Raw genomic sequence first — 13,411 nt, forward strand, 5'->3', positions numbered from 1 at the left:
GTCACGTTATCGAGCATCTGCTCAAACTGCACGATTGACTCGCAGGGGTTAGAAGTTCGTAGGTCACGATGCACCTGAATGCTCACACTGTGCGTCCATAACATGAAGGTTATAACAGAAAATCTGTCGCTCGCTCTCCATCCCTGTCTTTCACTCACACAGACTCACACCACCACCATCAACTTTGCTAAATTGCTAATGAAAAACGTTGATCAGGCAGCTGTGATTGAGCAGGATTGTCCATCCAATTATTTTCACGGTTGTTGTGGTCGTGATAATTTTGTGAGGCCACATCGAAAAGGCTCAGATGAGCTTTCCAAAGTTCTACAAGTTGTGCCTCCATTGCTTGTGTCTAGATCACACGCTGAACTGCCGTGCTGCTCCGTCTTTTTCACCGACATTTATGTGTTTGCGTGTGCACAGTGTGAGAGGCTGCGTCGACACCCTGCGTTGACACAAACAGGTTTGATTTTCTTACAACCAAGCGATTGATGAACGGGAGCTGGACGTGAGGTGTTAATCGCTTCTCGTTATCCCACATATACTACACGATGCACGACACAGGATGAAGGCGAAACTCTGAAACTGAAAAATCGGCTCAAAATGAGCCACAAATCGCACAGTGTAAGCCCACATTAGAAGAGTTAAGATAAGATAAGATAAGATAAGATAACCTTTATTAGTCCCACACGTGGGAAATTTGTTTAGAAGAAAACTCTGGCTCTTTGGAAGCAACACATAAAGAAATGATGGCTGTCTTGAGGCTTTTGCACAGTATTGTATGTTTGTGCCTTTATTTAAATGCAAACATAAATCTATAAATCAAACATTGTGAAGTTTCTTTATAAATAACTTAACATGACTTGACATTTCTGAATCTTCTTCAGGGCCTCACAGTATTCAAGTAACACACTCAGATTTTCCTAATTGCACTTGAGTATAGCATCTTTGCTTGTCATTGAACTGAATTCAATGATGAGGACAAATCAATCAAAAATAGGCTCGAGAATGGAGAACAGTACACCGTGACAGCAGTGGCAGTCAGCACTGGTGAAACATTTCACAGAATTTCACTCAAATTGGTAGTAAATGAACCACACATAACAGGAAAATAGGAACACTAGCCAAACATAATGATGGGGGAAAAAAAATCAACTGTAAGGGTAAAAAGCAAGACTAACATAGCCGGTACTTTTCCAGTCTAAGCAGATAATTAGAGAGGATGAGCTCAGATTCAGCACAACAGGCTGACTTGCTGATCATGTTGAACACGCACACGCTACAGCTACAGTGTGCGGGTGCCGTTAAAGCAGCCGTTGTTTCCCAGCTGGAGTGGATCCCTCATTCATGTTTGTGGAACCAGTGGTTGCTCTTCCTCAGGAAAAATACACACACATACCCACACACAAACAGCACTCAGTCTGGGAGAAAACACACACACTGCTTTCTTCTGTTCGGTCGGGAGAAACCAACACCGCTGTGCCACCTCCTCTCCTCTCCAAACCCTCCCCTTTTCTGTCTTCTACCCTCCCTAATGAGACCCATGTGGAGCCACAAGCAAAGAGAGACCATTACAACACGACAGAGAGGTTTTGTGCGATACTACTCTTCGAACAAGCAGAACTGAAATCCTTTATGCCATATATGGTTTCCTACTGCAAAAACATAACTGTGAACACACAAAAGCACACAGTCCTGTAGAAGTAGCAGCATGAGAATATTATCATGACCTTCAACAAATATCAAACCATACCACCTCATACATAGAGTGTGCACACAATGAATACATGCTGATTCATCCTCACATAACCCTTGAAGCTGCATGTACGGTGCAGGGTGCTATTTTATCACCTCACTGTAAAGCAGATCTTCACCGGCTTGGTATGGTGTGAAAAGACTTTGAAGAGATCTTTGCGAGAGGTGTAAACAATGTAATGGTTTGTTTAAAAAAAAAAAAACCCATCAGGTGAAACGCCGTCTTCTCAGATCATTCAAAAGATGCCTATAGGAAAACAAGGTCACGTCTTCTTTACCTCTGCTTGAAAAGTGAAAGTGCACTCTTTCTCCTCAACACCTCTGCAAATTTAAACCCCGTCACTTTTTTTTCTGAGGCTGCAGGGCCTCACCACCACACTGCCCTAGCTGATGGAAACAGTAGGTTATTTTACAAACAACGAGACGGATGCTGAGTGGCTGTCTGCTCAGAGCCGCTGCGCGAACAAATCAGATGTTAAACCAAAGACACTATTTGCAATTCTCAAACAATGTCCAGGTGTTACATAGATGGCTACTAAACTTTTATATTTAAACCCAGGTTACATTTTAGCCTTACCAGGTTGTGTCTGAACAGGTTTTAGAGAAATTTGCTCCATGATCTTAATTTCAAACATGCATTCACCTTCAAATTAGGCTGATGTGAAGACTTTTAAAACTAATTTAAACAAAAGGGGAACTTTACTGCTGATGTAAATGTTTCAGATTTGAAAACTGATCCTAAAAATGCAACGTTTATGTCACAGTGACCACTGAAATGAAGGTGTTCATCTCTTCATTGATTCAGCCATTTGGCTTCAAATTATGTATGTTTTTTTGGAATAAACTGTACAGAAGCAAGATGCCAAGATGACTGCTGGGTACAGTCAGTCCTATCTGATCTCAGACACCAAGCAGGGTCTGGTTAGTACTGGGAATACTAGCTGCTGTCATTTTTTTTAATGGCTGTGGTACAGGAGGTAGAACAGGTCATTTACTAATTAGAAAGTTGGTGGTTCAATCGCTGGCCGCTCTAGCCTGCATCCTAAAGTATCCTTAGGTGAGATGTTCTTAATGCCTTTATCTGAGTGTGAATGAGACGCGCTGCATAAATTGCCTTAAGTGATCAAGTAGAGTAGAAGAACGCTATATAAGCACCAGTCTATTTACAACTTACTTCTAAAAGTCCTTTCGTGTCACATGAAACAGGCTTTTGAAGTGACTCAACAATGAAAACAAAGTCAACATCACCAACAAGGAGAGGAAGTGGACCTTATAGCTGGGGTTGTGGTTTTAACAAACTTCTAGCCACTTAAGTTAACTTTTTATTTAATATAAGGAGCAATTCTATTTGCTTTCTTGCAGAGAAACACTTACAATTACAGCTGTGCAGCTGCAAAAATTGTAAGCCAACCAGTCAAGTTGCAGTTAACCTGGCCAAAGCTGATGTTTGCACTCTTGGATTTAAAATATCATCATGTCATCATCGTATCCATATCAGATTCAGAGTTCAGAGCCACAAACTATTGATCTACCCAAAAACCAGCCAAATACATTTGATTTAGAGTGTTGCTACAGGACAGCAAAAACTCCTTTATTTTTCTGTCTCACCATCTCACTAAGAAAACCTGTGCACAGGAACTGTTTTTTTTGTTTGTTTTTTTTTGGGGGGGGGGGGGGGGTTACTGACAAACTGGAAATTAATTATGTTGTGTCCTCCATTGTTCTACAGCTGATTCACTTTTTGGCCAAAACCCCCAACTGATACTTTGGCCCATTCAAATATATTTCAGCTGCTCAGTGACTCCAACCAGTGTGTGAGTTGATGAAGTTTGATGTTAAGATGTTATCCTACACTCACATACATACACTCACTGGCCACTTTGTCAGGTCATTGTCAAACACACATTACTAGTACTGGGCTGGACCCCGTTTTGCCTTCAGAACTGCCTTAATACTTCATCTCATAGATTCAACAAGTGGCTGGAAACACTCCTCAGAGAATCACATAGTTGCTCCAGATTGTTGGCAGCACATCCCAAAGGTGCTCTATTGGACTGAGATCTGGTGACTGTGGAGGCCCTATGACCACAGTGACAATGAATTCACTGTGGTCATAGAAAGGATATGATTAGCAAAAGTAATCAAGGGGGCTGTGGTGTTTTAAATGATGCTTAGCTGGTACTAAGAGGATCAAATTATGGTAAGGAAATATCCCCCCCGCACCATTACACCACCAACAGTCTGAACTGTTGATACAAAGCAGGATGGATCCATCCTTTCGTGTTGTTTAGGCTTAGTTCTGACCCTAACAACCAAATGTTGCAGCAGAAATCAAGACTGGTCACATCAGACAACAGTTTTCCAATTTTCTATTGTCCAATTTGGAGAATAAAAAATGGCTTCAATTTCTAGTTCTTGGCTGACAGGAGTGGCACCCGTTGTGGTCTGCTGTTCCTGTAGCCCATCTGCTTCAACATTCAATGTGCACTTCTGCCTTTCCATCAGTTTGAAGTAGTTTGGACATTCTCCTCTGACACCAACAAGGCATTTTCACCCAGAGAACTGACCCTCACTGCATGTTTTCTCAGACCATTCTCCGTAAACTCTAGAGATGCTAGTTTGGAAAAAACCCAGGGGATTCCCAGTTATTTAACCATGTCACGTTCAAAGTCACTTAAATCACCTTTCTTCCTCATTCTCACGGTCAGTTTGAACTTCAGTAGCTCGTCTTGACCATACTGCATACTTAAATGCACCAAGTCTCTGCTGTCTCTCTTTCGCATCAGAAGGTTCCCGCTGGTTTCTATTTCACATCCAATGACTTTTTTTCAGGTGACAGTTGATGTCAAGCCTGAGTGACTTTGAGTCACTGCAATGAAAAAAAAAAAGAGGAACCGCTGAACAAACACTAAGAAAAGCGTTTCCATTTGCTGCAATGGCAATAATCCAAATTATAAACACCTGCGTTAAACTCGCATGTGGTCACTCTGCGTCTGTGCAGCAAGCCACACCACTCAGTCGCAGACACACACACACATGTACAAACAACCGACCGTTCAGTTGAAAAGTTACACGGCCTCGTGTGACTCACCCAGATGGATACTCCTGACGCTTCCTCTGGAGCCTCATTACTGAGTGAGGAGACGAGTCTCACCATAAAGCAGCATAACGGCCTCCCACTAACAGGGCAGGCTGACAAACATCCTTCACACACACACACACACACACACACACACACACACACACAGTCTGCTGCTAAATAGGAGGCTTTGATGACCAGTGTGCTGGTTTTAATGACCGTTTTACGCTCTTTAAACACACCTTCATCCTAATGAATGTTTAAGCAGCATTTCACTTTCAGGCTGTTTGCGTCTGTAATTTTTAGCTGCTGACTGTTCTTGGCGTGCAAGTTAACATTTTCTGTTTTTCTTTAATAAAGACTTTTACATTTCTTGATTGCCAGCATTTTCTTACTAATACTGCCATTAAAGTTCACTTTAATTACCAGCCCTGTTCACCAAGATTGACGTTTAGACATCTCACTTTTAAAATGTTTTAAAATTTACAATAAATTGACAGACAAACCCAAGACCATATCCTTCAATGGAAACTATTAAGCCAAAAAAAGTTGGGTGACGTTACCTTGGCTTTCAGTTCAAAAAGCTGTCTACAAACTGGACTATTTTATGTCCAGTTTTAAATATTTGTGGTTTAAAACAGGAGCCAAAATAAAAAATCATATTTTTATTGGTTATATTTCCCCCGTTTTGGTATCCCAAACACTTCTTTAGCATAAAACACACATAAAACCATCATCTTTTAGGCTGCTTTGTTGGTGAACTAGCCCTTTAAGTCTATATCCATAACCCTTCCACTGTCATCCCAACATGTCAAGCATCAATTCTGTAGCATTTAAAGCCCCAGAAATGTCTTCTTGGTGGCCGTTATCTCTTTTTCTGTGTTTCCCTGAGAAATATTTACAAAACTCGCTGACAACAGTGTGAAAAGCAAAAACATACATTGCTTAAAACTCCTGCCTCACCTGGCCTTATGTTGTTACGCTGTTTAATTTCCAATGAAGAAGAGAAGAACATGCAAAATGAATAACCCTCCAAAAATACGCGGACAAAACCCGTCCCTACCGTCTTTTTCTGTGTCTCCAGTTAAACTCGCACGAGGCTTTGCTACATCAGCTCACGCAGCAGGAGAATAGACGTGAATATGTAGACGTCAGTGAAAAGCTGTATCAACTCCCTTCCCCTCTCCTGCTCTCTCTGTCTGCCCTGCTGCGCTCTCACTTCTGCTTTGCTTGTCAATTCCCTACAGGATGTGTGTGTGTGCATGTGTGTGTGTGCATGTGTGTTAACATAAAACCACTTCCTGTGCTGTAAAACTGAAGCTGAGTAAGGGGCGGCCCAAAGGCTGTGACTTCCTTTCCTCATTGCTGTTGATGATAATTTTTTAAAAAGTCTATAAAATAGAGTGTATAAAGCAGAATGTGTATACTTGTATTACTTCCATTGTGGGGACCTGTTTACTAAATTGCCTTATGGGGACAAAACAGACCCCATAGTGCTAGTCATTTAATTTTAGACTGATTACTTGGTTTATTGTTACTGTGTGTCTCCAGGAAGTGAACATAAGTGACACAAACACAGCTGGGTGTGTGTGACTCACCTTGTCCACCTCCGAGTCCACGTCCATTGAGCGAGGCCTGAGCTTGATGGGCTGGTCTTTAAAGATATTACCAAAGCCAAATCCTCTGAGCTGACCCTAGGGGGTTTAAAGAGGTATAATGAAAAACAGCATTATCTTTTAAAGGAGCAGTCCAATCAAAATCATAAATAGGAAAGAAAAACAACAACAGCTTCCTTTGTGCTCATCCATTGACCCTGTAAAGTTTCATTTCTCCATCTATGACTCAGAATGTACTCAGAGTTACCACCCCTGCATCATAATCCTCGTCTGTTATGTCTGTCTGTATGCTTCCTCTGTTCCAGACATTTCTGTTGCCAAAATAAGGCCAGGTGCTAGGAACACTAGATCGGTTTGTGCTGCTGACTGATGTTATACCTTAATATGACCTTACATGAAGCTCATATTAATTCAATTGCAGTGTCTCCGTGTGGTATAAACCACAGCGAGTAAACAACATTTGGAATGCCTAGGAGAGTTTCCAGCTTTTCATGGGATCCTTTTCTTTTTTTATGGTTATTGTTCTGACTGTAACTTGAGTAGTTTACCACTTTGCTTTGAACATGATACCATTTTTTTAGTGTTTAAATTACCAGAAAGTTGTAACATATTCCCATCTTTACCCTTCTTTTATCTTTCCCTTGAGCCATAGTTAATATGCTGAAATAAAAAAATGGGAAGAAGATAAATTCATTCACTAAAAATTAGCTTGAGATATAATTTATGTTTAATTAAAATGGTCGCTATTAATTTTAACTCAACCTACAAATTTATGGACAAACTAGCTGTGGAGTGCTAATAATTAGCTTTATGCACTATCCAACCAAATCACTATAACCATCCTATATTATTTAGATGCCTCTCATGCCGACCAGCAGTCTCTGAGCAGTCAGAGGATGCGCATAGGATTATGGGAAGTACAGATTTTGTCATGCAGTCTTTGTAAAGATTCAGAATCTGCACTTTGTATTCCCCTGACCCCCAAAGACAGCAGGCTTTGAAAAAAACAAATGTGACCGTCCTGCCTACTTTTAATTTCATGGCTGACTTTATAGGGGAGGTCACCCCCCCAAGGAAGCTTGTAGTGTGATGAGGTAGCACTCAATGCACAAGTATTTGACTGTATTTACCTTCTTGGGAGGGATTTCTGACCCTGTTTCTGACCGACTGTCCCCACCGTCGCTTTCACTGCTTGGGCTGTCCTTATCTACATACACACAAATAATGCACAACACATCTTAGTTTGTTGCAGCAATGCAAAAAGGGCTGATTTCATGAAATAATTAGAAGATTTGAAAATAAACAAATAAATCTTGTAATCAGAAGCAGTGATGGATTTTTTAAATTTAGATATGTCCCCACCCTCTGATTAGCTGTAACTCACTTGTGCGTCCACTGCGGTTCTCCTCCTGCGAGTCCAAAGAGGGCGTCTCTGAATCAGTGAGGATCTCTTTGGTGAAGTTGGAGGGAAACATTCCAGTCTTCCCATTAAGAACTCCCTCCCACCAGCCCTCCTCTACCTGAACATACACAGTTACACAACATGGACAACATGCACACGTTTATACACTCAGATATACATAGATTTACTCCTTTAAATATAATTAGTGGAAAAAACAATGTTCTTTACAAACAATAAAGCCTAAAAAAAGCTTTTTCGGAAATATAGGGCAGCGTTGTGGTGATCACCAAAGAATAAATAACTAATATATAAAGAAAACATGAGAATTTCAACATCTTAATTATTCAAAAGAACATAAATATATAAATGTACACGTTTAAAAGTAAAATTTAAATATTTTTTAAAAATACATACTATTTAAACATTTTATTTTATCAAATTTTTCTTTCTTGTTACACATTTGATGAAATAAAACTTCAGTTACTTGTATTTTTTTCCCGCATTTCATTTTTTAACATGGCAATTTAAAAATTTGACTTTACTTGAGTAGATATATTTTGCTAAATTTTCTTACTCTTTTTCAAAAGGGACGGGGACACACACACGATTTCTTTCTTTCAGTTTTTAAACCGTGAAGAAATGGCTACCAAGTACTCATAAATGTCTAATTCAGGGTGGAAGCCTGGAGTTTTCCTTGGTGTCTTATGGCAAATGTTTGGCTACAGCATAAAAAGGTTGCCAGTCCGTTGCCGCACTCATTACCCATTATTATAACTGGGAAGCTCATTCTTCTGAGAAAGCCCGAAAGCTCCAGAACTGCTATGTGGACCTTAATGTGAGATTGTCGTCTATAACCTAAAATGTTATTTTTATGCTATTTTGCATCCTTTTTTCTGGTTTTACATTGTAGGCTCATGATGTAGTTCTCACCTCTGCTATGATCTCAATCACATCTCCTATTTTCAGCTCCAGCTCATCTTCGTGTTGAGGAACGTAGCTAAACGCAGCCTTACATCTTCGTTTACGGATCTGCTCTCCTGCACAGCACACATACACACAGCCACCACAACCACATAAACAGAAAGAGAACATACACACACAGTTTATATGTAGACATATCTAAGACTTACTTGTAACATAATGAGCTCACACGCTTATCTGTAATCAGTGCTTTACAGAGACTAAGCAGGTGTTACAGACTGATTAAAAGCCATCATGGCTGAAGCCTTTGATGGCGACCTTTGACCTTTTAGCTAGAGGGCAGCTTAACCATTACTGACACCAAGCACTTCATACTGGCCTTGCAGTTGTTTGTCTTACACTCATTACCCTGCTCATTACTCTTGACTCATCCTACAGCAGCTGGGGCATTAAGACATGACCCTGCGCCTTCTCTTTTGTCCACAAGGTGTCAGTCTTCTTCACCTTATATTTCGATGTGTAGCATATGTAGTATTTACAGAGGCTGGTTCAATAGATAGTGATTATAAAGAAGAGATGTGGAATCCAAGCAAAACAAGAGGAGCATATTAATCGAATGTGTACAACCATGTATTAAACTTAATACTGGTTCTTGGAGTAACGCCAATTGTTAACCTGAAAAAAAAAATGTTTAAAAGCTGCTATTTGTATCACACTCCTCCTTAATAGGACGAAAACACCCAGACTGAAATTGTATGGTCGTGCTGTGTATGCAATTATGTTTATGCTTCACATCTTCTTCTTCTCCTTCCCTCATTGTCTTGTTGCAGTTGTTTGGCAACTTTTTAAGATCTTTTATATCTCTTTGTCTCTACTTTGTCATTTTTAAGCTGTTTTGACTCAGCGTGAGTTTGAGATTCTTTTTTTGCTCATACTGTTTTCTTGTGGTCATTTCTTACAATAGCGTCCTTTAGTTTTTGGTTATCACCATTATCACTGTGGTTTTTGTGTGATGCGTACTCTTACTTCCCGTCTTATTTTCAACAATTATATAATTCTTTAAAATAGGACGGGAAGTAAGAGTATCCCTGTGTATCCCTGCTGTCTTACTTCCCCTCTTTGTTATTTTCTTACACTCAGTATTGCCAGCTTCACTCTCATTAGCTTCACCTGTGTTCACTTAGTTTTCTGTATTTACAGCCCTCCTGATCTCCTTGTTGTTTGTTAGTTTGTTGAGTTTATCCACCACCTTCCTTGCCTGTCTGTGTGTCCTCTGTCAGTTTTCTTGTGCCTGGACAAATTGCCTGAATTTGGATTTTTTTCCCTGACACCTGGCCTTGTTTGGAATTCTGTTTGGATAATCCTGCTTGTGCACACCAGCGCCTTTTGTTCATTCGTTCATGTAATTCTGTCAAAACGTTTACCTGCCTCCCTTTATCCTGCATCTTTTGGCTCTATCTTATGAATGGAACTCCAGAGCATAACAATTTCTGAATGCATGTTTTAATTTTCCTTTGCCATAAATTTGCTCCTTTAGTCTAATTTGCAAGTCACTAAAAATTTAATTGATTGCCAAACAAAGTAATCCATCCATGACACTAATAGGCTAATTACCTATCCGGTGACTCCAATATAGATGCACACATACTACCCTGGAGCATATGACTGTCTAGTATGTGTATACATGCTCAGCAGTGCTTGACCCAAATCTTTCCTCACATTAACAGGATCTATATTTAGGCCTGAAGCCTTAAAGCTACTGAATGACCACAGTGTATGAATGTAGGAGACAGAGCCGAGTACCTTTCCTGCCTGGTCGTACGGTGGAGTCCAGCACGGGGCTAGCACTGCCGTTGGCGAGGTCAGGTCTGATTGTGCTTGCCTGTCCTCCATCCCTCTTCCCCTCCTTCTTTATCTCCTATAGAGAGAGGAGCACAGGTTAGAGAAATGTAGGTTACAGAGACATATACGATAAAAATAAGACCAGCCAGGATTTAATAAATGACAGTATTAAAGCATCTTTGTCTAAATGCCAGCTTTAAAAAAAAACATAATTACAGATTTTAACAGCCAAAAAAGAAAAAGCAATCCCATTTGTCAACAATAATTTTGCTTAATATGATGCAACCTAGTCTGGCTCAAGTAAAAACGCTTGTGATTCAGTGTAAATATCAAATTTATTATAGCTTTGTGTTTTTACGTATTCCAGACTGTCGCTTCACTCAAACGGAAAGACAAACAGCTTAAACAGACCGTGATGTCATGTACAGTCACTTGGGCATTTGCTAGGGATAAATTATGGGATGAAACATCGTCACGAGACATGATTTACCGCTGTGGTGCTCAACAGAAAAATGTGCTTGAATTATATTAGATTTTTGAACAAGTCTTAAAGTTTGGAAACAAAAAATACTGAACAAAAGCACTCTTTCTTTTTTTTTTTTACACACAACTTGTAGATGTTTCATGGTTTCTAGTTGCTAAGTTGTATTTATTGTTTATTGTTGACTTTCATTTGTTCACTAGTATTCTATGCGTTCACTGCCTCAGTCCTCCCCCCTCTTAAGTTCATTCACGTCTCTTCATTTCCTGGTTTTAGCTGTTATCTATTTCCTGGTTTACTTTAGTAGTTATTTGTCACTCGCCTCTTGCATTTAGTTTTACTTCCTCCTCTGTCCTGTTGCCCAAATTAGGTTCAGCTGCATACCGTTACTCTCCTGCACTCAAACCCTTGTGGATAAAGTGCTCTCTTCCCTTCAGTCTTTCTCACAGTGGCTGTGAATCCTCCCTGTGTGTCTCCCCATGTTTCCTCAGTGCTCTCTGGGATTTAATAAGTTGCCTTTTGGATATCTGTCTCTTTGCTTATGGACTTATGGCAACTGCTTACGGACACCTTGCCTTTTGTTAAATCTATCCACCTTCAGTGTATGCATTTTGGGTGCTATATCCTGCAATTTGTGGTACAAGGTTTGCAACTCTTCACTATTCTGCTTTGAACATTGAATGGTTAACGTAATGTACTGACAGATGCAGTGTCACAAGAAACTGGAATCTGCCTAAGTAAAAAAAAGCCATTTAAATATAATACTATGACGCTTTTTCACTTTTTGCCTGTCACGTAGATGGCTCCATAGGCTGACACATTGAAATATTACCAGTTTCATACTAAGGTGAAGGAGACATCTTTCTTACTGTGGTAGCATCAAGAAGGGCAGACGGGCTTAAAGTTTGCCAGATCGAATATGTGGTGCGACCTGGTGACCCTGACTGTGTACCTGCACTTGCGCAGACACAAACAGAACACTACCCCCCCTCTTTCCCTGTGACTTTCACTCTCATAACAAATCACAAGACAGCACGCAAAACTAATCAGATAAGCCGAAGAGAGGCGAGCAGACCAATACGCCGACTGACAAAAAAATCAAGGAGACAAGGAGACGGCAAACGGGGAGATGCAGTAACCACAGCGATCCTGGGAAACTAGACGCAATGGTTCACATCTCCCCACCACATTCATCATGACACTGTTTCATAAGCTTTGGCCTGTGGCGAACGCAGCTCAGCGAAGCAGACGGGCCCGGGTACACTGACTCAGTCCAACCTCTCAGACACAATCTGGGTGTGCGTTGCCTGGTTTGGCGTGAAAGCCTTAATGAGCCTCTGAGATCCAAAAATATCAACATGAGAAGATGTTTCCTCGACAACAGCTGAAGCTTATCTGAGGCAAAAAAAGAGACATTTTTGAAATGAAATAGGATGGGGACTGAAAATGGTGGTGAAGATTTCTGTCTTGGTTTTCCAACTATAAAACACTATCTAGCACTCAGCAGAGAAAAGACTCTGGATCCCCATTGCTTAGAGGCCAATTAAAAAGTGGCGTGCGGCTTGTGTGCTTCTCTTTAAACAGGAAGTGGCTAATTAAAAAGTGAAGTACTGAACAAAAACTGTTCTCCAGACAGCAAAAGTTAAATATATATATGCATTTATATTTATAGGAACTCAAGGTGTATAAAGTTTTTTTCCATATCAAATATTCACAAAAATTTAAATTTTTCATGCCTGTAACTTTAATAACTTTTAGTTATTAAACTGAACCTCTTCACTGTGTGCTATTTTGAATTCTTGATTATCAACTAATATCACGTCCTTCTGTGTTGTACAAACCATCCAAGGAGTTTGTGCTTCAGTGAGGCACCCCTGTAGTTTGAGTACAGTTCAGCTGATACGTTAGCACAGCCATCTTTCATCTACGTAACTTTAAAGCTTCAAAATGTCAAGTCCAAAACTAGTGGGTAGCATCATGGTGGCTAGATCCATCTTTTATACTGTCTATGGTAAGTGCACTGTCAGCTCAACATATTCCTTGAACGTCCATCGACTTGTTTCATATTATCCTTTTATAAATAAGACATTCAACTCAGGAGCAGCTGTTAAACCTCAGACTTCCTGCTCTGCTGTCTGTTTCTTATTCAGCTGAACTACAGAGCGAGCACAGCTTTATAATAATGCCCTCCGATGGCAGAGAAGAAATGTTCAAAGACATCTTAAATATTTTCTTTCCCTGTGTTTCTTAAATCTTTCTTTCATTTTGCTTTTTCACTTAACTTATCTTTTGTACTTTCTCTTTTCCTAGCACTT

General features: G+C 40.1%; 1 protein-coding gene across 2 annotated transcripts in view; it reads right to left on the reverse strand.

The window, feature by feature from the left end:
- The window catches only part of sh3kbp1 (SH3-domain kinase binding protein 1), a 45,944-nt gene that overhangs the window by 15,029 nt on the left and 17,504 nt on the right, over positions 1 to 13,411 (reverse strand). For both annotated transcript variants that reach the window (XM_085467999.1, XM_085467998.1), the window contains exons 3-7: positions 10,577 to 10,691; positions 8,783 to 8,889; positions 7,835 to 7,970; positions 7,581 to 7,657; positions 6,433 to 6,528 (exon numbers count right to left, since the gene is read on the reverse strand). In XM_085467999.1, coding sequence (XP_085324125.1) covers positions 6,433 to 6,528; positions 7,581 to 7,657; positions 7,835 to 7,970; positions 8,783 to 8,889; positions 10,577 to 10,691 — 531 coding nt within the window. The remainder of the gene's footprint in view (positions 1 to 6,432; positions 6,529 to 7,580; positions 7,658 to 7,834; positions 7,971 to 8,782; positions 8,890 to 10,576; positions 10,692 to 13,411) is intronic.

Source organism: Copadichromis virginalis, linkage group LG9 (assembly GCF_057382275.1).
Source record: "Copadichromis virginalis isolate Kocher_CV1m ecotype Utaka linkage group LG9, C_Virginalis_male_GT1.1, whole genome shotgun sequence".
Taxonomy (NCBI): domain Eukaryota; kingdom Metazoa; phylum Chordata; class Actinopteri; order Cichliformes; family Cichlidae; genus Copadichromis; species Copadichromis virginalis.